The 21567-nt window shown below is 40.4% G+C and overlaps 1 protein-coding gene and 1 long non-coding RNA gene across 3 annotated transcripts in view; one reads left to right on the forward strand and one right to left on the reverse strand.

The window, feature by feature from the left end:
- The window catches only part of LOC307024867, a 137092-nt gene that overhangs the window by 11496 nt on the left and 104029 nt on the right, over positions 1 to 21567 (forward strand). The window contains exons 3-4 of one of the 2 annotated variants that reach the window (XR_013804011.1): positions 12853 to 12925; positions 21340 to 21374. This is a non-coding gene — a long non-coding RNA (uncharacterized lncRNA). The remainder of the gene's footprint in view (positions 1 to 12852; positions 12926 to 21339; positions 21375 to 21567) is intronic. The other variant, XR_013804012.1, reaches the window with a different exon arrangement.
- Positions 16353 to 19082, reverse strand: LOC307025669 (zinc finger protein 503-like). Its single transcript, XM_079660507.1, has 2 exons — positions 18460 to 19082; positions 16353 to 17917 (listed from the first exon to the last, which is right to left on the reverse strand). Exons 1-2 carry the CDS (start codon positions 18712 to 18714, stop codon positions 16502 to 16504), a joined length of 1671 nt encoding a protein of 556 aa, XP_079516633.1. The 5' UTR covers positions 18715 to 19082; the 3' UTR covers positions 16353 to 16501.

Raw genomic sequence — 21567 nt, forward strand, 5'->3', positions numbered from 1 at the left:
TTAATGATATACATTTTTTTTTCATGCAATAGCACAACACATTTACTGCTTCTGGTTCCTCAAATCTAGCTAGCCATTTCAATAAAACGTGTCAGGAACTAGCTTTGGAGTTCATACTGCAGCAGAACAGACAACGCAGCATACTAATAAAACTACAAAAGAATAAACACATAGATAGAAAGCAAAAACTAAATGTACCTCAGAGGGCCAAGGGTTTTTGACTCAGTCATTGCATCCTGTTACAACAGTAGATTGCCTGTATTAAAAAAATCCCCTAAAACCCAAAGGTTGACGTGACCTCATTAAGACAACCCTGAAACACACGGGTCATGTTAATGAACCCTTGTCACCAATTAACCTTCCCTCTTCTCTTATGAGCTCAATGTATTTTTATTTTCGACAGTTAATTCAGAATTGAACATCCAGTAACCCTCCCCACCAGTGGACAAACAAAAGGGTCCTCTTCACTAATGGTCCCTGAGGCTTCACCACTATCTATTGATCTGCTGTCACCCAATTTCTCTATGACTTATGCCCTGCTTAATTCCCATTACTGTGCACACTGAAGCCTTATCAGGGAGAACAATAGCCTTGTTGTCACTGAGGGCAAAAATATGAGCAGGCCTGTGACAGTGTGAGCGTAAACTCATGACTCAAACTCCTCCAGTCCTCTTGGTGACCTCTACGCTCATGTGAGCCGGTTTGAAGCCCGGCGACAGAATACTAAACTCAGTCCGACCCGTTTGCAGATGAATCAGAAAATTGGATCTTGCTTGTTTCATAAAAACGAGCCCCCAAAATACAGTGGGCCGGCTCTTTAGCCATAAAACTGTCGTTGTGATATGTCTCTTGCAATGATGATTCTCGGTTACTGCATGCCCCCTCTCCAGCTAGCTGCTATCTCTTCCTTTCAATTATGTGTTTCTCTGCTCTTTTAGACAAAGCGTAATATAACTATAAATCGTGTAACCGGCAGAAGGTATGGACATTCTGTCTCTGAACTGCTGTTGAAACTGCCATAAACCACCCACAAAGTCAAAGATAAGGATTTACAGTTATTTAACATCATCCCTGTCCCCTAAATCACACTGATAAGAGAATGAAGTGAGGGCTATAGGTTCTTTGTCCTCTAGCTATTGATTCTTTTAACAGAGAGGCCCTGTGCAATGTTTTTATTGAGCATCCTATTTGCTTTAAACTTGTGAGTGGAAATTGAGCCATTTGGATTGTTTTATTGAACCTCAAATGCTGCACTCGGAATTAACGTATCTGGTAACAGTCTTCTTGTTTAGTTTGTGGAAATGTTTTCAAATCACAAAACATGACATTGATGTAGAAATCTGCAGTATTGGAGTCAGAATGTTTGCCACAGAGAGGTTAATTACCTCCATCGAAATAAATAGTTTTTATATAAAGTTGATGACAATTTAATCTGTATGCCCACTGTTTTCTGGTATGATACAATCATAATGCTTGTCTACATTTCAGTCACAAGAACTGAATTTGCTGAATGTATAAGCTAAATAGGAGTGATTGTTCTTTCTTGGCCTCTCTAGACAAAATGCATGACTTGATTTACAGGAAGACATCCATCTATAATTGTAATTGGTATTAATATCAATATGCAGCAAATAATCTGCTTGTTAAAGAGGCCATTGTTTCTCCAACCCTGGAGTATATGTCGCCCCTAGCGCATAATGTCCCATTTTGAACAAAGACGTGTTTAGCTTAGCGGAAGTTAGTCACTCGTTTCAGCATGAAAACACTTGTGTCAGTGCCTCCGAGACGGAGTAGTTGCAGCCGTTCACATTTAATGATTCAATTGCTGTTTAGCTTTGAGTTCAAGACCTCGAAGCTATGATAAATGTCAAGCGCAACAATATCCCGCTAACAAGACATGCCACTGCCAACCAATCATTTTGTTATTGACTGTGAAAGCACAAGGCGCGGTAATGTAACTCCAAATGTTACGTTGCAGTGTATCTAACCATGTGGGCCGGCTATTCAGTCGTGTTCATTTGGCTCAGAGCACTAGTGTCAGATTATTCTCTGAACCGGCCAAAAGGCATTCGGGCAGATCTCAGATTGTGTGTCAATACTTTCATTAATCATCAGTGGAATAATTCTAATTTATTTCTCAAATTTGCTGGTCCTATACTGTAGGTTGTTTCTAGTTGGTGAAGTAAAATGTGCATTATTACTTTTCAGGACTATTTTCTCACTTAGTTCTCACCTACTCTAAATTGCAGAATGCATTGTACATCATGTGTCACAAGGAAGGATAAACAAGCCTATTTGTGATTTCTATTTCCCTCCTAAACAAGCCATTTTTAATGAATGTGGCTGAACAGTTGGCATCCCACTGCTTTTAAAACACAAGGGTCAGGCTAATGCACTTGTGTCTCCAGCCAACTTCCCCCCTCTGTTGTGAGCTAAATGTAAATTTAGCATGGACAGTTAATTATGTAAATCATGTCCAAGTCACAGGACATCTGTGTGTATAAAAAGATTGTCTTACACTTAAATTAAGGCGGCGCAACATTTGTCTCTATTTGTTCTGTCTGTCATTAACTTACAGTACAATTTATGCTTCACAAAGAGCCTCCAACAGCTGTTTACTTGTTTTAGAAATCACGTTGTTTATAGATTATTTGTTGAAAGCTGTTAATTCTGTCTTGGTGTCATCTCCTTTCAGTGTGGCCTTGGAGTGATGTGATGACGGCAGTTAATTAATTGAATGCTGTGTATTGAAATAGCCCTGTTTGTGTCAATGCCTAATCAACATATCTTTCACATAAGAATACAGTGGTGACATATAAGCCTAAGTTGTTGATCAGGGTCATTAGTAACTGAGTTTGATTAATGAAAAGTGTGGACTGAAACTAGAGGTCAGTGCTGTGGTTAGAACCAGATTCTTTGATATTGTTCTTTTGTGTTTTGATTAAAGTTTATATGATCATCTCATCAAGATACAAATCCAGAGAAAGTCAATCAATTAAAGGAAACATTTATTTATGTATAAAAATAATATGAACCAATCCCAGCAATAACCCACCCTGTTCTGTGATGAGAGGTACACATGATGGATAGAGGCAGTGGGTGGGACTGTCCTGCTATGTCGATCCCAGAGAAAGCTAAAGGGCCACTACACTATGTATAGCCTAGTTGGGCCTTTTTTTGACCGAGGGTCATTCCATTTAGTACTTGGACCTCCCTGTTGGTCAGTCTTAGTATAGTGCAGACTGAAGAGGGGTTAAGCAGGTGCAATGTTGGTAGCAACTACAGCTGTAATGATTAGTTAATTCAGCGATGTGTTGCTTGACAGAAAAGTAATCATCTATTTTGATAATCGATTAATAGTTAGTTATTTTTGATGCAAAAATGGCAGAAAATTCAGTTTCACATCATATTTAATTAATTTGTCTTTTAAAGGACAAAAAAAAAGGCATTTAAACAAATAACCCTTGAACAATTGTTAGTTGGAGCCCTAGTTAGGTTCTTCCCAACTGTGTTGACATGCAGCCATTGATCATTCTGAAAAGGGTTAACTGACCAAGAGCAATTTATTTGCCTATTATCAGCTGGCCAAGCATGTTAAAGGTTTCCTGGAGATCTTTTCAAATGCTCTCCTGTTCTGGGGTGAACACATCTCAGACCTCCACAAAATGCCCTTTGAGATGTCCGTGGCCACTGGTGGAGCTCTGCCTCATTAGTGAACTGTGGGAACAAAAGACTCAGAGCAGAGGAGTCCAACCCACATAAATACAGCGGAGCTGGAATTATGCTCAAATGTTAAACCCCCAAACAAACGGGATTGGAAACTCTCTGGGGCGTCTTCTGAACTTCGCCGCTGTCATCCATCAAGAATATTGCCATGCAAGTCTATACAGGACTTGGACAAAATGCTTCTTTAAGCATTTCTCTGGGAAGCATAAAAGTGTATTTATGGTCACCACGGGCATGTATAGAGGAAGATTGGCAAACATGAAAATCAAGTCCTCTCCTGGGTGCCATCTAGCCGTGCTCGGCTGTGTTAAATCATAGACGGAAAGAACAACAGTCTGGTGGCACAACGGTCCAGTCTGACAAAGCACTGCCTTGGGTTTTACATTCTCTCTGCAGCACGTTATTGGACTCAATGTTTTGTCTTCATACCTGTTTTCAGCTCTGTAATGAACTTCATCTGTCTTATTCTGCACATCAGTGACATGTTCCAGTTTAATGTCACCTACAGTTTAGCGTATATTACCCAATGCCAAGATTTAAGGCTGCAGGAGATCCTGTTTCTGCACTTGGCTGATGTGGGATTGATTTCTTTTACGAATATATGAATCACTGGGGTCATTACTGAGCCAGACTCTTTCATTAAATTGAGCTATATCTCCTGCATCAACGCAGGGCCTTCTGAGAGCCCTCCACCAAGAATATACTGAACCTCCATGGGGTACAGCCACTTCGAAAGCAGCAACATGTACATTATAGCTTCATTTATCCCACACATACAGAATATTGATCATCTGTGGAGAAAGTAGGTGACAACATACTCTTTGAGACGTTTTATAATTCAGATGTATGTGGAGGGGTTGTAAATAAACCAATAAGTGGATCTAGTTGATGAATAGAAGCAACATGTTGTAGTTATTTGAATGAATAATATCCCAAGTGGTAAAAAATTATAAATATAACGACACAACTGTGTACTCATAAAAATGCCAGCAATGCTTTTTGAAACCCTTTTTAATTGGGTGGCTTGTAACAGATCACCGCAAGTCGCTCTCACTAGAATATTCCTCACACACACGGGCAGTATTGACTTTTCAAATGAAAAGACATTAATGTAGATAACGGCCATTTTGAATCCTCATTAGTCACCGGTAATCTAGAAACATGGGCGATATATTAGGAGCCGTGTTCGCGGCTAGTCATTAAAGGAGAAATAAAAGACAAAATAAATCCAATCTTGGAACGCCTGTGATTAATCATTTTGGCCACCACTGGCTGCCTGGCTGCTTAACACTTTTATTGAGTCATTTATGCTGGTTTCCCTGATAATCCATTTATTCTGAATAATGCCTCCCTTCATGCACAAAGAGCTGGTTTCAGGTGATACCGCTATAAACTGTATATTTTTAGTACCTTCCCCCTTGACAAACATATATTACAGCAATTAGATGTTATGGCTGACAGAAGAAAAGAAACAATTGCACATTATTCAGGGGGAGCTTTTAATGAAAGTGTTAATTAAGTATATTTTCAATTATTCCTTAAGGGGATCACAAACCAAGATAGAATCATGAATAATTTACCACAGTGTCTAATTAGAACTATTTATGTAATTTTCAGAAGAAAGAGTAAAGAATAACTCAACAAGAAAAGGCTACATATGTATATGGACTTTTTCTTGTCCCTGAAATAGCACGAAAGGCTGCACATGGCATCATGTGAGACAACGGAGCGATAAGAGATGATTAAGATATTCCAGTGTATAACACAAGAAAGGACATGATCCCTCTGTCCAGACTTCTCAAGTATCTCAGACAGCGGTGTATCTGCACTCCTAAAATACAAACAGATTGTCAAAGGCCTAGAGTCATCCCGCCCGACCCCACTCGACCTGGCATAACCAGTGTTGTCTGCAGTGAGAAGCTGTCCAGATGCACTGCAGCTTTGACAGATTCCATTGAAAGCAAATGCTACTAACTTTCTAATGAAACTTACTAGGCACATGTTTTTTTCATGTGTCGTTTCAAAAAGTGCATACCTCCACTTATGCTGCAGGATTCCTTTGTATTAGTTACGGAATAATTATAAAGTAAAATCTGCATTTGTATTTATAACATAACAAGTAAGTGCAGTAATTCATGAAAATATGACAACAACATTCCAACATCTGAAAATGTTGATATCAGCACTAAAAACGAATCACTTGTTCTATATGTAACAAATTGAATTCAAGTTAGTTCTCTCCTTTCTTAGATATACCTGAAATCTAAATAAAAAGCTTGAAAAAGGCCATAAACTACTACTAGGATACCCCTTTCTAACATTACTCGTTTAAAAAAATAATCACAGCTGCTACTTTTCTAGCCAAACGTGAGTGGCCTGTTTCCGTTCACCATTAGTAGCGAGGCGGTTGTATATTTAGTAATGAGGATTTTGCGTTTTCTCAGCAGTGTCTCTGGAGACTTTCTCACACGGTCTTGGCTAACGGCCTGAAGCCTATCAAGTGTCCCACACAGCAAGTCCTAACACCTGACGACATGGTTCTGCAGGGAGTTTCTGCTGTCACAATAAATCAGGAACATACAGGATACAGTATAATCATGTGGGTGTCCTGTTTCACTCGGCCTCCGTTGAAAGCTTCAGCCAAATCTAACCCTGCATGTTGTGGCGCACAACACAACTGCATCGTACGGCTCTACACCCACAGAGCTTGATGGTTGACTTGAGAGGAATAATCCATGGGAGATAACACGCAAAGAGCCCGTTGACGGTTTATGTTGCAAGTCTTGTATTGTACACAATGATGTGTTGTATTGCCGCTACTCCCCTTTATTCTTAAACATCTCTTGGTTTTGATAGAAAATTGAATAAATGGGAGGCCTTTGATGGAAAATAAGCCTACAGGGTCTGTTTTATATCTCAACATGTAGCTCATACCTTAGAACTGAGGCGTTAAAGAAATATGACAATGTCTGGAAACAAAGTGTATCAATCCATAACCATATGAAGCCTGTACTTCAAAACCAAAGCAAATTGAGTTGCATGAACTATCAGAGCGAGAGCCATGCTATGCTCATAGCTGAGTTCCTTCCCTTCATAAAGATGAATCCTAACGTCTAATTTTCACAAATTACCCAAACATTATGTAGTTCTCTCATTTCCAACGCTGTTTAATCTGTGTCTGGAGTATTGGCTGTCACTTCATGTTGCAAACGCTCCTTTCACTCTGGCAGTTCATTGTCTTTTGATGGGCCATAAAAGGCACTGTTTGATGGATGATAACTCGGGGCGTCTCTCTTTGTTGTGGGATGTGACGACTGAGTGCATGTGAGATGTGAGAAGAAGACGCGGTGTGAATGGGAGATGTCATCGTTGTCGTGCGCTGATACCAAGGCCTTAAGCCCCGGCTTTGATCTCTGCGAATGATTGCAAAGCAAACACAAATAAAAGATTCCAGTGTGTTACAGTTCCCAGTGAGAAAGTTCAAGTGTTTTTACCAAGAGATCCCTCCCTGATTGGCATTTCTAAAGGAGGATATATCTGCTAATATCAGGACTGTGTTGATTTAGCAGCTGAGAAATTGGAAAGGGTGTTTCTAGGAAGGTAAAGCTAATCTGTATTTTACCTGTATGTAAAAGAGTGATTTTTAAAGAGAGAGGACGGCTCATCTCATTGCCTTCTGATCTGGTCCAATAAATATTGAGAGCTCTATAGGCCTTGGACTCCCTGCTGACCCTACAACATCTGCTCAGGCACTTACACTTAATTTGTTAGCTGTGAGGACAGGGCAGGTGTTTCCAGCTGGAGCCAGAGAACATGAAAAACAGATTGTGCCTGCAGTTCATGCAATTGAATTAAAATGAGTCACCACCATCTTTTCTCGTAAAATAACATCACAAACAATGTTCTGGCATGGACAGGTGGGAATATTTCATAGGTCTGCTTGATGGTGGCAAGCAACTGAAACTATAATTGATTGCAACTCGCATAAGGAAACTATTGTTGGTACAGATTCCTCAGATAAATATGTATAAATCACCGCTATTAAAAACTAAGGGCTTTCCACTGCAGCCTTTAGCTGCTAGCGCTCCGTGTCCAAAAGGCTCTTTGGGATTTTACTTTGATGTTTACTTACTGAGCATACTGTGCTTCATGGCCTTACATTATAGATTACAAAAGGGATAGTATGTCTGATCACGCTTGTAGTTAAGATCATGAGCAAACATTTACCTTTTAAGCCCTACCTATTAGGAATTCCATCTATTTCAAAGCTAACTCATTAAGAGAATCCCCAGGAGGCATTGGGCGTTGCAACCAAACTTGCAACTCCCTTGATAAATATGTGCTATTATGTGAGATACGCTGAGCCAATGTCTTTATTGGTACTGAAGTGGGTGTTAGTTTATTTCTCCTGAGAAAAAGTGTGATCTTTTAATAGTCAGTATAAATGTTTTATGATAGAGTCAAAGAATGGTGTAACAATGACAACATTCAATCATTTGTTTTATAAATGTGCCAGTTCACTTAAAATATAAAAAACATCATATTGCCATATTGACCTTTAATAGACTCATAGATAACCTACCAAAACCAAACACACAGAAATACTGAGTGAATATTTTGATACATCTCATGAATGGAGTTAATGTGTGTGTTCAGGCCAGCTGAGTATTAGAAATATGGACACCAGAGAAAATACTACAATACAACGAGATGATACTAAAAACTAATTTTGATTGTATTGTTCAAATTCACATTTGAATATACGTATCTGTCTCTGATATATGGATATCTACGTATAGCCATGCTAGCAGCACTTTGAGACATGGCTTTGAGTTTAATGCTAACAGCAGCATGCTTGCATGCTCACAATAACAATACCAAGGTATCCAAGGCATCCTTGTCAAACCCAAACCAAAACCCAAGCCTCGAGCTAGCATGGCAAAACGTGTACTTGTGCTGCTCTTTTTTCCTGAAATGGGGAACGGTTTGAAAAGGACATTTGTGATTCATTCTTGGTGGAGATCCATACACTTTTAGAAGTCATTGTGTGATAGGGCAACTTTGAACATTTTCCCTTACTAATTGACCTACTCTTGACTACTGCACTTATTTAATAAATAAATAAATAAAATAAGAAATAGTGTGCAGCAGTGACTACAAATCAGTTTAAAGTACAGACTACTGCACTTACTTGATTGAAAACAATCTGGCACATGTATCCCATTATTGTCTATCATTATTTAGATGCAGGTCTGGATCCTGATGCCATGGAAAAAGAAAATCTCATTTAAATATAAAGTTAATTATCTGTTGGAGCCTTGGGGGAGGTATGTGCCCCCTGACTGCTGTCTAGTTCAAGATTGGAGCTCAGAAAAGCATGAACGTAGCTAAGAAGGATTGTGGAGCTTGCACCTGTGTGGGAGTAACACTGTCTGAAACCACATTTCAGGTCTCTTGTCAGTTGAAAATGAGTAATGTGCTGCAGACTACAGCCTCAGGATAAAGTGATATCTGAAGCAGTATTTGAAGGATATCTAAACCCCAGGATACCTCAAATTGACCTCTGTCATTTCCCTCAACATCATGTGTACTTTCTTATTAAGTCTTTACTGTCTTTTTTCTCCCGTATGAGCTCAGCTTTATGTTATACACAGCGATCCTCGGCCATCTGGTTTTTATTTCCTGTGAGTTTCAAGATGGTAGGAGAGTTTAAAAAAAGAGACTCGTTTGAACTGGGGGCTAATGTAGTCAGGATGGAATCTGTCACTCAGTCTATTGCATGTTGATGACTAAGGGCAGTTTCAGCTGTAAGCAGCCCATGATTTATGGACACCGAGTGAACTCTTGTAAGCAAAAGCCAACTAGGAGTTCAGAGCAGCAACTGGGCCCTTTTTTGGCCGCGGCTCGCCTGCATTTTCTTTCCATTCATGCCAAAGTATTTCGCACGGCAATTAGCTCCGTCCTCATTTGGGTCTACAGTCCCAACGGGTTAGCAAAGCCATTTATCATCCTCAGGGCTTGGAACTCTGCAGCTCCGTCTCAGGTAGTTTTTGTAAACAGTCATTGCCTCGGCTCTTTACATTTCACCAAATGAGAGGGAGATACAGTAGTTTGGAGGTCCTGCCATCCGTCCATCTGTCAGATGCTTTGCTTTTTCTCTACAGGTGTGAAGGCAAAAGGGAAATGTCATTTCTCATGGCTCATTTGTCATATGGTAACTACATAGTTAAAGTGAATAGAGTGATGACAACATGGCCCCTCGCCTTTTTCGGAGGGTCTTGAATTGCAGAGAACAGGCGAGACTAAAAAGTATTCTGTACAGCACATGGCTAATGAGGAGTAAGCTCAAAAGAAAAAGAACAGGAGTTACTTTTTTCCAACATTAATGATAGTAAGACTTTTAGTGAGCAGGATTTATAGAGCCTTTAATAGCAGCCTTGACATTTAGCATATGTTTACACAGATACAGATGTAAGATATGTAACCTCGTTAGACACACATTAAAGAACTATTCATGCTGAAATATGCCTTGAGTTATATTGAAACCTAAGTGTTGGCTCTGCTACAAGTATTTATATAGCTTCCAAATGCCTGTGGGGCATCATTAAAACACATATTTGAGCAGGCAGAGCCATAAACTTATGCTGGATACATTTTTGTGTTCTTAGCCGAAACATCTTCAGAGGCAGCCAGGAAAATAATCAAACTACAGTATGCGCATTCTCCTATTTTCACATATGTCCTTGGAGAGTCATTACTTCAAAAGGACTCACCAACCGATTCTGAATCCATCATCTGTTGAACCGATATGTTGCGGTCTCTGTCGCTACTATGTCTTTATCAATCAGAATTAAGGAATTAGATTAAGCTCTTTGGTTTTCTCCTCTTTAAGTGGAGTCACACTGCAGTGCAGGCCCAGGGGTTACTGGAAGTATCAGAGGGGACTAATTGTCAAGGTTATGTCTCAGCGGATGATTGATGTGAGGCCAGGCTGTTTTTGTCAGCCTGTCAGGTGGCTGGAATGTTTAATGTTCTCATTATTGGTTGCTCTGTTGTGTATATTTCTCTGTCAGCGCTGCTGAGCCATCTGAACTGCCAGAGCACTTCAAAGGCCTGCAGGTCATCCGTCTTCCTCCTGACGCCCTGAATGTTCAGCCTCAGCTGAGTGCTGGTGATTTGTTATGACTTGAGAGCCAGCTGACAGACAGGTCTCCTATAAAAAAACATGCACCCATTTCCCTTTTGTCGTGCAGTGAAAGCATCGCTGCTCCTGTAATGGGAGGGGGGCAACTGTCACGGGAGGCTGGCACCTGACCGTTGTGTCATCTCGCTAATTTGCAGACAGAATGACTTGAAGTTTTTTGTCTTCTACTTTGCTTCAGTGTGGATTTTGGTTCAGGTGTCACAGATTGTCACAGGTCACCATCTGTTGTTGAGCACCACAGGGAACAAAGCTGAAGGGGAATCTCTATATTAAGGCATATTTTCATATCCATCATTAGTGCATTGCCCGGCCGGTATACACTCGGTGATGGAAACGGATAGAGAGCATCATGGGAAGAATACCATGGCTGCAAAGCTAGTCATGCAATGAAAAGGGAGAGTAAGACACTATAAAGACAAGAGGAAGGAAGACAGGATCCAAATCTCAATTATTTTCCCAGACCAGCGTTACAAGATTGATTGTTTTCTGCTGATCTAATTTTGGATCATACAAAAACAGTCCATTTGTCTTAAAGAAAAATGATGTGCCACATGGTGCAGATGGAATTTTTTTTGAAAGCTGAAAAGATTAAAGAGAAACTCTGCTCCTCAGCCCTAATCACGAGCTGTAGATTACTCTGTCGATTTAACCAGATGGCAGGCTCGATTCTGCAGGCCTTCCTGTATATTAATGAACAGCAGTCTGTTATATTTGACTTAAGGTAAGTGAAATGTCCATCACCTGTAATGGTCTGCCAGCTGGCATTATGCATTTTGCACCACTTTGGGTCCACGTGGCATTTTTCATTCATCACGTTATTGAAGGAGCATTTTTGTTCCCTGCTATTTTCCATCGTTGTCGCTGTTCTGGTAAATATGTTTCTTCACCAGGAAGAAAACTCTCCAAGTCGTGTCCATAGCTAATTTCATCTCATAGGTCAAGGCAATCATTCTGGCACTAAAACTGTCGCGCCGGGCGAAACACACAAGTTCGATATTAACTTGATTAAGTTAGCCTGTCGACATGACTGCAAACACGGCAATACAGTATGTTAACAAACCTAATAATGGGAAGGGTGAGACAAAGTGGAGGGGATGGCTGCACAATTTCTGGCCAGTCGTGTGTCGGGAACAACGAGCCGCTGACCTTAAAGAACAGCTTATGAGGCTTTGGCTTATTGTTAGTTAGTGTGCAACATAATGCTGCCTTTGTCTTCTTCCTCTGCTGGCTCTACAGAAATACTTGTTTATGACTCTATCAGACATTCATACTGGCTGCCTGCTCAGGGCATTTAAGAAGAAACTGATTATCTTTGTCTCAGAATGTCAGTCTGAAGGAACTGCAGAAAACTTAAAGAGGCAATGAACACATGTTTGCCAGCCTGAGCATCAAGAGACTCCCTCCATGAATATGCCAAGCCTAATTTTAAACCAACAGCGGGGGAACTTTGGCTGCGTTTCCCAACCAGAGAGCACGAACAGCGCGGAAACACAATGCCAGTGTGTCATACATTTAAACACTGTTGAATCAAAGGCTGTTTACTGTTCTCAGAGGCCATTAATCTTACTCAACGTTAGTCTGCTTCTTGCAAATGTGTCAGTAAGAGCTTCCACATGCCAAGACGAGGAGGGGAAAAAGTTGGGGTTATCAGAGGAGGGTTTTCATAGCGTGTCTCTAAAGTCCGCCTGTAGGTAATTAGCCACCTCCACACAATAAGGCCATAAGTCATTAATCACCCAGACCCGGGCAGAAGTCGACTTACTGAGAGCAAGACGTTTGCAGACAAAAAGTTTTCCGCCTATGACATACTTCAAAATGGCCCCTGTCAGTGTGTGCAAATTATAGGGCATGTTGAGTGCTGAGAGACAAGGGCCCACTGTTTAACTCATGGTCGCTCTTTCCTTTGCTTTGTGTGTTGACAGACTCTCTTCGAGGGAAAATTCCCCTTTAACAATTTCCCATCGGCTGGCTTGTGACTATAAGAAACACTTTATTGTGAGTATACAGAGTACACACACAGACACGTTATCCATGTTAGGAAAACCTCAGTGTACAAGCTAACTTCTTTATGATGCCTCACTAGAGTTAATAGAAGAAGACTCCAAAGGTCAACAGCTCAGTAAAACCCAGCTTTAACTCTGTATTCCTGTCGTTTACTTTGCTTGTCAAAGGGAGGAAATTATGGAGTGATGATAAATATGGAGTTTGTTTGGAGAAGCAAAAGCCTCCCCTGAAAACATAAACCACCATGTTTTTTTTTGGATGATGGAAGACACACTTCTCAGCTGACTGAATGTGCAAAAAGTCTTCGGTTTTTCCTTTGCTTCTGTAAACAGAGATCTGTCTGCCTTTCCAGAGTACATAAGCAATGAGGGAGATTTTTGCAAAGCAACTGAAGTTTATGTAACAACGGGGAAATCCCTTGATTGGATCATTAATATTGATTACAAAAGGGTGTTCAATTCATTATATGGCCATAACATGCATAACAAGTGTTTGAAAGCTGCTTGATGTATTTGATGCGTGAACCAGTTTCTGAAAAGTCCATTTTGGTCCACGACTGTGGGCGTTGTGAGGAGGAACATCAGCTCAGCGTAGCGGTGATGATGTCCACCAGCCCTTCAAGCAGAACAGACAGTGTAACACATGGCGTGCAGCTGTGCAAAAGTGACCATTTTGAACATCAACGTGTCTGCGCTGGGCCACGCTGTGCTGATCTGTTCCCCCTCAGGTGAAAGGCCATGAGTCGTACTCACGCTGCAGTTCAAAGCAGAACAGGTGGGGACGGCACTGTGATTCAACGCAGGGTTACAAAGCCGTCCAGTGTCTTATGTCCTCCTGACAGTATTTTACATTCAAACATGTGGGTAAGAGATCCTCTGTTGCTACATAAAGACTGATAGACTTTAGCAAGGTAGGATAGATAGATGTATGTGAATTCCACTGAGCCAGAAAACAGATGTACCAATGACCTTTTATCCATATGACGCAGCATCTGCCCCCGATCACCTCTTTGATGAAATGAATTGAGCTTTTTCTAAACTCTAAATGTATAATAACAATTCAAACTGATGGTGCTCCCACTGTCCTTTCATTTCAAAATAGTGATGTGACTGATGCATTACAGTAGTTGGACACCAGATTTCAAATCAGTCATATAAAGCTCACGTTTATCAAGAACTATAATTTCTCGGTACGGAAATTAGCATGTTTTTGATTTTTAAAAGACAACAAATATATAATTGATCATACAATATTACTGGTTTGTTTTCATTTATAAGGGGTAACTGTCCAGTTCAACAACATATTTAGGATGTTTTCTTATCTTTAAGTTGAATTTAGAAACGTATAACAAACAATTATAACATGGGTTCATAATATTCATTTATCTGTGTAACTACTGAAATAACAGCAACAAATTGTGCTTTACTCAAACAACCCAATTTAGTATTGGTTTGTACAAGCAGTGTGTATTTATATAAATATATTTAAAGTGTATTAATATACATTATTTGTCAACAATTTCTTCCATAGATACATGTTTAACCATATCGTAAGTTGTTGTCTTTTTTTATTCTTTAGCCTCCACTTACTGTATGGGTTTCCACGTGAATGTATATAGACACATTAATACTATTTGTCTGCTTACAACTAACTATACAGTTATATACAATTGTTTTACTTTTTTTTTTTTTTTACTTTTTATAAATGCTAGAGAGGATTAAAGAGCCCAGACATTATTTTATTGAAATTGTAAAGGATTTATTCTTGTAATTTCAGTTTTTTTAGACTGTCTAATGTCACCTTTGTGTTATTCTCAGGTTTGTCTTGGAAAAATAGTTTTTGGTTTTAATGAGATTTTATGTATAAAAAAAACACCACAACATGAATATTATAAAATACATCACTTAAATATATACTGTTAAAAAAAAGTCTTAATTCTTATTAGTTATTATAAGTTAACACTAAATCCCAAGGCTTGCTAACCAAACAGTCCACAGATGCTCTACTCACAGCTATTCCCTAAATTAAAAGAAATCCAGCAACTGATGCTATAAAATAAATCTACTGACTAATTTATTGACTGGTTTAACTGTTCATATGTGAATTTATACCACATCAATTAAATGTTGAGAAATGATGTTCAAAGATCTGAAACCCAATTTGTTCACATCACGTTTGTAAATGAAAATAGATGCGTCACGATTGGTCTACTGGCTTCATGGCTGACTGGTTGCCATGCTGAATTGTGGGTTAGTGGCTTTATTACCATCCATCACTGAGCCATGTTAAGGAGTAATCTACATGAAGGATGGGTGGCTTTGATGAATATGACATCTGACTGTTAATGATGGTGATTTTATTGCCGGACAACAGCCTGATTTACTGAGGATGGATAATAACACTTTTGGCTTGATTTAGTTGATTTGTTTTAAGGGGATGATTAAATAGTTAGGCCCTGCTATATTCATGCTCTCTGCTTCATGGCTTCATTACAGCCATCACAAAAGCTGTGCAAACGTCCCACATCTGGTTTCCCCGTAAATCTTTGTTTAGCGAGCCCCTCACTGATACCAGTAGCTCGTTTGTCTTCGTTAATTAAACGATAATCCAGAACCTCGTGATTGAGAAGATTCAGCATGTTTTGATGATCCCAAGATATAATGCATCTGAACACCCCCTAAAACACACACACACACACACACACACACACACACACACACACACACACACACACACACACACACACACACACACACACACACACACACACACACACACACACACACACACACACACACACACACACACTCTCTATATGCTCTTATTAAATATAAAACGTTCAAAGCCTTTGCAATTAAATAATTAGTTCTACATCTCCAAGTCCCTTTGTAAAGACTTTTGTAAATCAAGTTTGTAAAGTAACATAAAATGTGAGATTTTGCCATAAACTTGAACATAAAATAAATCGCAATCTGCATGTGCAGTTTTGACTGCCAGTCACACAAAAAAATGGGGACGAATTAAATAAATAATATATATTTGAATTAAAAATCACTACATTATTATTGAACAGCCCCAAGTTAAAAATAAAAAAATGGTAAAGAAACAAATGATTAAATCAAGTTTTTTGTTGTTGTATTTCCTCTATTAAAATAAAAAAAACTAGGCTACAAATATTGTCAGAACTTTGTGCAGCTTTAAATAATGCCATCAAGGTAAAAACGTTTTGCTAAATAAATCAATGACAATTATTTCCATCTTTCTGAGTGAGACTTATCTTTCCCACTAGACTTACAGATGATTTAGCATGAAGAATACAATCATTTCACGTAAAGGTCCCATTTGAATATGCAAAACAATGTACACAAAATGTAAACACAATCCACTCTTTCCTCTGTAAAATAATGCACATAGAGTCTTCAAAGTTATATTATTTTTATTTTAGTCACGCTTGAAGCTATCGCAAATAAATACACTGATCCCCACATGGATCCAGTCCCTGCATGAAGTACAATATAAAACTCATTGGGCCTAAATCTCCTTTTATAAACGTATAATTCTTTGTCTCTACTGGTATCCCAAGGCTGAGGCTGTTGTCAGTCTTTGTCCATACAAGGCGTACGGGGAGTAATATGCTCCTGTGGCCGCGGGCATCGGCACCGGGGCCCCGGTGGGCAGGGGGCTCTTTGAATAGGGGTGATAGCGGCTGCTCAGTCCGAGGTGGTGATGGGGCCCCCTGAGGGCCAGAGCGCCGGGGCTGCCAGGACTGCCATTATGAGGCATATGCATGTGACATGCCATAGCAGCGGCGGCAGCGGCATTGGCGAGAGAAGAGGACCCCGGGTACCCGGATATCAACTTCTCCGTACCGGCAAATGCCGTGTGAGTCCGCAAGTGGCCGAGAAGCTCCTCGGAGGAGGAAAAGCGCTTATCGCAAGGTCCGTTAGCAGACACCCAGTTACACACGTGCGGCAGGGGGTCGTTGGGAAGCATAAAGCCGTAAGGATACAAGGGGTGTCCGCCGAAAGACTGGGCCGAGGGGTGCACGCCGTGTAACGGGTGCGTTTGGTACATGAGCGGGTATCCAGATTTGAGCGCGGAGGCAGCAGCAGCCGCCGCAGAGTCATGTGCGCAGTTTGCGCTGGATGCTCCGGACAAATGGCTGGAGCAGTGGTAGCTCAGGCAGTAGGGGTCTCGACACAGACTAGCAGACATAAGAGACGGCGGGGATGCTCCAGATAAGGGACTCGTTCCTGCTTTACTGCAGCCCATTGAGCTGGCAAACTGTGCACTTAACATCTGGCTGCTGGATTTGGAGGGGTCAAGGGTCATTCCGTGATGGAGGAACTGCTGCGGGTAACCTGCGTATGCACCCGCTAAACTTCCAGGGTAGGAAAGACCAGCAGGTGGCATGGGGAAAACTGAATGCCCGGGCTTATAAGGGGAAACGGGGGCCACCAGCCCAGAGCCGAGGAGGGAGGAGGACGATGTTAAAGATGGCGAGTCCGATGTAACAGTCTTTGATCCAGATGTGTTCTCCTGGTGTTGGTCAGAGGTAATTCCACTTATCCTATGGCTGATATTACTCTCCGTCGTACTGCTTTTATTGCTTTCAGAGTCCTTCTTGTCCTCCTTTTCCCCCGCTTTGCCTTCAGCCGGCAGAGGCGAGACAGAGGTGCAGGAGCTGGGGCTGCCTGTCCTGGGGCTGAACGGCTGGCAGGTGGCGCTAGGCACTCGGAAACTAGTTTTATCTCCACTTAGGTTACTGCTCGAGTCCTTCTTCTCTGACGATTTGGAGTAAGGTTTGAAACTAGATTTGTCGTCGGCTCCGATGTCGCTCATTTTTAGCGGACCGGATTTCGTCTCCTTATCACTAGATCCATTTGAGCCAGAGGACTGTTTGGAGGAGGACGGGGGATCCGGTTTGCCGATCTGAGAGCACGTCTGGGCCAAAAGAGCCAATGGACTTTTCTTGGCATCCAGCTGTAAAATAGGACAAACAACTGTTAATGAAATGCATAAAACACTTGCGCATGTTATGTTTTGTTATAAATGCGCACATATGATCGTTCCGCGTAGTTTACGCATTGCGCAGGAACTTATCGGGATGAAACTCAAAACAACTCAGCGTGATAGGCATGTAAAGAGGGAATGTACACAGAAGGCTGTTTTACATAGATATGAGATAAGACTGAACAACTGCCACACGTCAAAATGACACTACAAACACTTGCATTAATCAGCTTCAACAAGGTCATTACATTTCAAAGCGAGTCCAAACTTGACCATTTAACAGCCTAACAGCCTTTTTAAATGCAGACAAATAACCGAAAATATCATAAAGCTACTCTGATATTGGGTCTAAAAATCCTATTAGTAGAGGGCTATTTATTTTTTATATTTCCTACCAAATATGTCCCGAAACAGACATCCTAAAATAGCAGATTGAAAGCTTTGGAAGTGATTCCAGTGTAACACTTTATGGATTCTATTTAGCAAATTGGTGATGGTGTTTCCGTGCTTACCTCGATGGGACCGAGTGGAGTAGACGGCAAAGGCTGAAGGTACTCCGGGTGCAAAATGTGTCCTGACCGAGCGGTAAGCATGTTCAAAACCTTTATGGGAAGACGACTTGCTTGGCGATAAGGGTCTGCAGGAGACACGGAGTTGTGGACGAATAGCTGTCTGATATTCACTGCGCCCTTCTCCCCCAAGGAGCAGCTCTCCCACGCTGTATTCGTGCTATTTCTCAGGAAAGAGACCGTGGGCGATGTGATCATGACCCAATTCTCTTAAAAGTGGTTGAGAAATACATGTGTAGGGTAAATAAAGCCAACACTCAAAAGCTTCAAACGGTTAAATGCTTCGCCAGAGATAAAACAAATCAATGTTAAATCCTCAAAAAAAGAGACGCGGAGTTTGAGAACAGAATCCGTGCGTATCACAGCCGCGTTGCTTCATCCCCGGAGTCGCTCTGACAGTGGCTGGGGGTCCGAGAGCGTACTGGGTTTACGTTGGCAGTGAGTGGGCAGGAGAGATCACTCCGCCTCCTTCCAGGCAGCGTCTGAATTACTCCGCAGATCAGAGCCGTTGCCGCCTCCCAATCAAAAAGAGATCCCTAGGTGATCAGAGGCTCTACTGAATGTGACGTTTCTTACTCACACGCGGGTGTGTTTCACATTTCACCCACTCCGAGCACTTTTAATTTTGAGTTTTTATAAGCGTCTTTGCGTAATGGGCGATTCGACGCATGCGCAGCCCATGCATCTTGTGTGTTATTAGTGAAGGTGGACCAGGACACAAATGACCAAAACCTCTTTAAATGAAGACAAGATGCGTATTAATAATAATTAATATAATTACAAATAATAATAATAATAATAATAATAATTGTATTTGCACTTATTAAAAGTAAGACATTTTACATTGCTAAATATTGTCACCCTTACAAAATGTATGGCTAGACATTTACAATTTTTTTTCCAAATGTCAAGAGCGTCATTTAGAGCTTGTGCATTTGATGGCCCCTTTTGCACATGTCTTGCAAGGAGCAGACACTCTTTGCATCATTTTGTGATGAACTACTTTTAACCATTAAAGATGGAAAATGAACAACCGGCCTTTCTGGTCAGATATTTACTCCAACATGCAGCGATTTCCATCGGCATGTTTCACATTTTCTTCAACTTTCTCCTCTCAATCACACAGCCTGTCATCTGTCAGTTCCCTGTCCTGCATGGCAGTTATCTGTCAGCTGTCTGCAGTTTTTTTTGTGTGTGCCTCTTCTCAGTCATATTCAGGTCAACTATACTGTAAAGTGAATCATGAGAAGGGGAGTGAAGAAGTGTCTTTCCCTCACTCCTCCATCATCATTTAGCCCTGATAGCCTGCCTGGTCTGGTAAAACTCAAAACTGCAATTTGTTTAATTGGAGATAAGCTCTGAGGCAATTTTACATAACCCAAATTCTGCTACATACATTAATTTGATGGCATGTCATTATTCAGGTCTTATTCTGTCATGGGAATTAAAAATATTCCTCCACATTTCCGCCACATTTAAGCCAAAAATTGTTTCTTTTTGTTCCAAGAGAGCTTAAAAAACCCTCTAGTGTCTGCCATTAATCATTTAAAGCTTCCACATTTCTTCCCATCGAAATAGACCCACTTATCTTATTACTCAATAGCCTATAAATGTCTTGCTGATCAGGCGAAAGTTAAACATATGCAAGTGTTTTTTGATTGATAACAGGGGTGCTGTTTTCGGCAACGGCTGTCAGGCTCTGACACAGCGCTTTGAGTTATTAGGGCAGAGAAGGGCGACCATAAATTTCGACCGTCAGGCAAAAACTCCTTTATTGTGGACGTGATGGATGGCTTGCTGCGGCAGACACCAAATTCTAGGCTTTATCCTTAAATGGCTGCACATTTTTCGTTGCCGTAATTCATTACTTTTAAAAGGAAAGCTTGAAATGTTCCTGCTAGTATTTCACTAGGGCACGTTTATGAATCATCCAGAGTCTTTGCAAACACAACCGTTTACAAGCAGGGACGTGTACCTCAGGTGGTTGATTATACAGATAACAAGCTCTATCTTGGGCTTTTATTCACAAGATTTAGGATTCATATTTAATTAAACGTTTTATTCTTTATTTGAATGTCTCTGATAGCTTATATTTGGGCATTATTCCAGGAGAAAAGTTTTTGAAAATGTATAAAGGGGAGTACATTTAGTTAAAGTTTTTCTGAATCACTTTTGCAACATGCAAAGTTTTCTTCCCAAAAGCAATCTTTGGCCAGTTAATATACAAAATATAACCTTTTCGGTCCTTTGAAAAATTACATTTTCTATTCATAACATGTCGAAAAAAGTAACAGTTATGATCTTTAATAAAACTTTGAAACTTTCAATTTTTTTATTTTATGTTTACTTTTATTATACTATGGTTCATTGGCAAATCTATGGTTTGGGATTCTGGAAGTGTTTTCCTTGAATATTTGAGATTAATGCAAAATCTAAATTGGTATCCTTTACTTACCTCCAGCACTTTCAGTCTTGATTTTATATGAAATAGTGCTAGTCTGTGCAGAAACAACACTTCGTGCAGGAGCAACTTCACAATTAATCATAAGAGTTGATTAAACATTGAGATAATGGCAATTAGAGTCACAGTGACAGGAGCTGTGTTGTATAATGTATAATTGTATAATGTGCATTGTATAATTTAGCTCTGGAAGTAGGACACTTACTACAGGATTGATTATACAAATGCATTCAACACTGTAACGCAGTCTTTTTTTAATCAAAATGTTTAACTCTTATTTCAGTATTTCTTATATGAAATGATAACTGACCTCATGATGAAGGAGTTTAACTGATTAAAAACAATCTGCTTTTCTTTTCCAGTTGGGAGGTACAATGCAGCAGTGGACAGCATGAAGGTAAGTCACTGCTCCAGTCTTATTATTCTGCTTGCTTGAGTCTTGCACATGAACATCAAAAACCCTTGACATATAGTTTTGAAAAAAAATTGTCGATAAATGCTGCATTATAATGTCAAGCAAGTGGAATAAGAAATTCCCCCGACATGACACGAAAATTCACCCCATGGCAGCCGGTGCAGGACGCGCGGCG

Source organism: Notothenia rossii, assembly GCF_949606895.1.
Source record: "Notothenia rossii genome assembly, chromosome: 11".
Lineage (NCBI taxonomy): Eukaryota > Metazoa > Chordata > Actinopteri > Perciformes > Nototheniidae > Notothenia > Notothenia rossii.

Excerpts from the sequence above, each read along its gene's own strand:
- LOC307025669 (XM_079660507.1), bottom strand. The coding sequence starts at position 18,714 with ATGATCACATCGCCCACGGTCTCTTTCCTGAGAAATAGCACGAATACA. Across the intron at positions 17,918-18,459 it reads CTCCACTCGGTCCCATCGAG|CTGGATGCCAAGAAAAGTCC; the intron begins GTAAGCACGGAA and ends CCTATTTTACAG.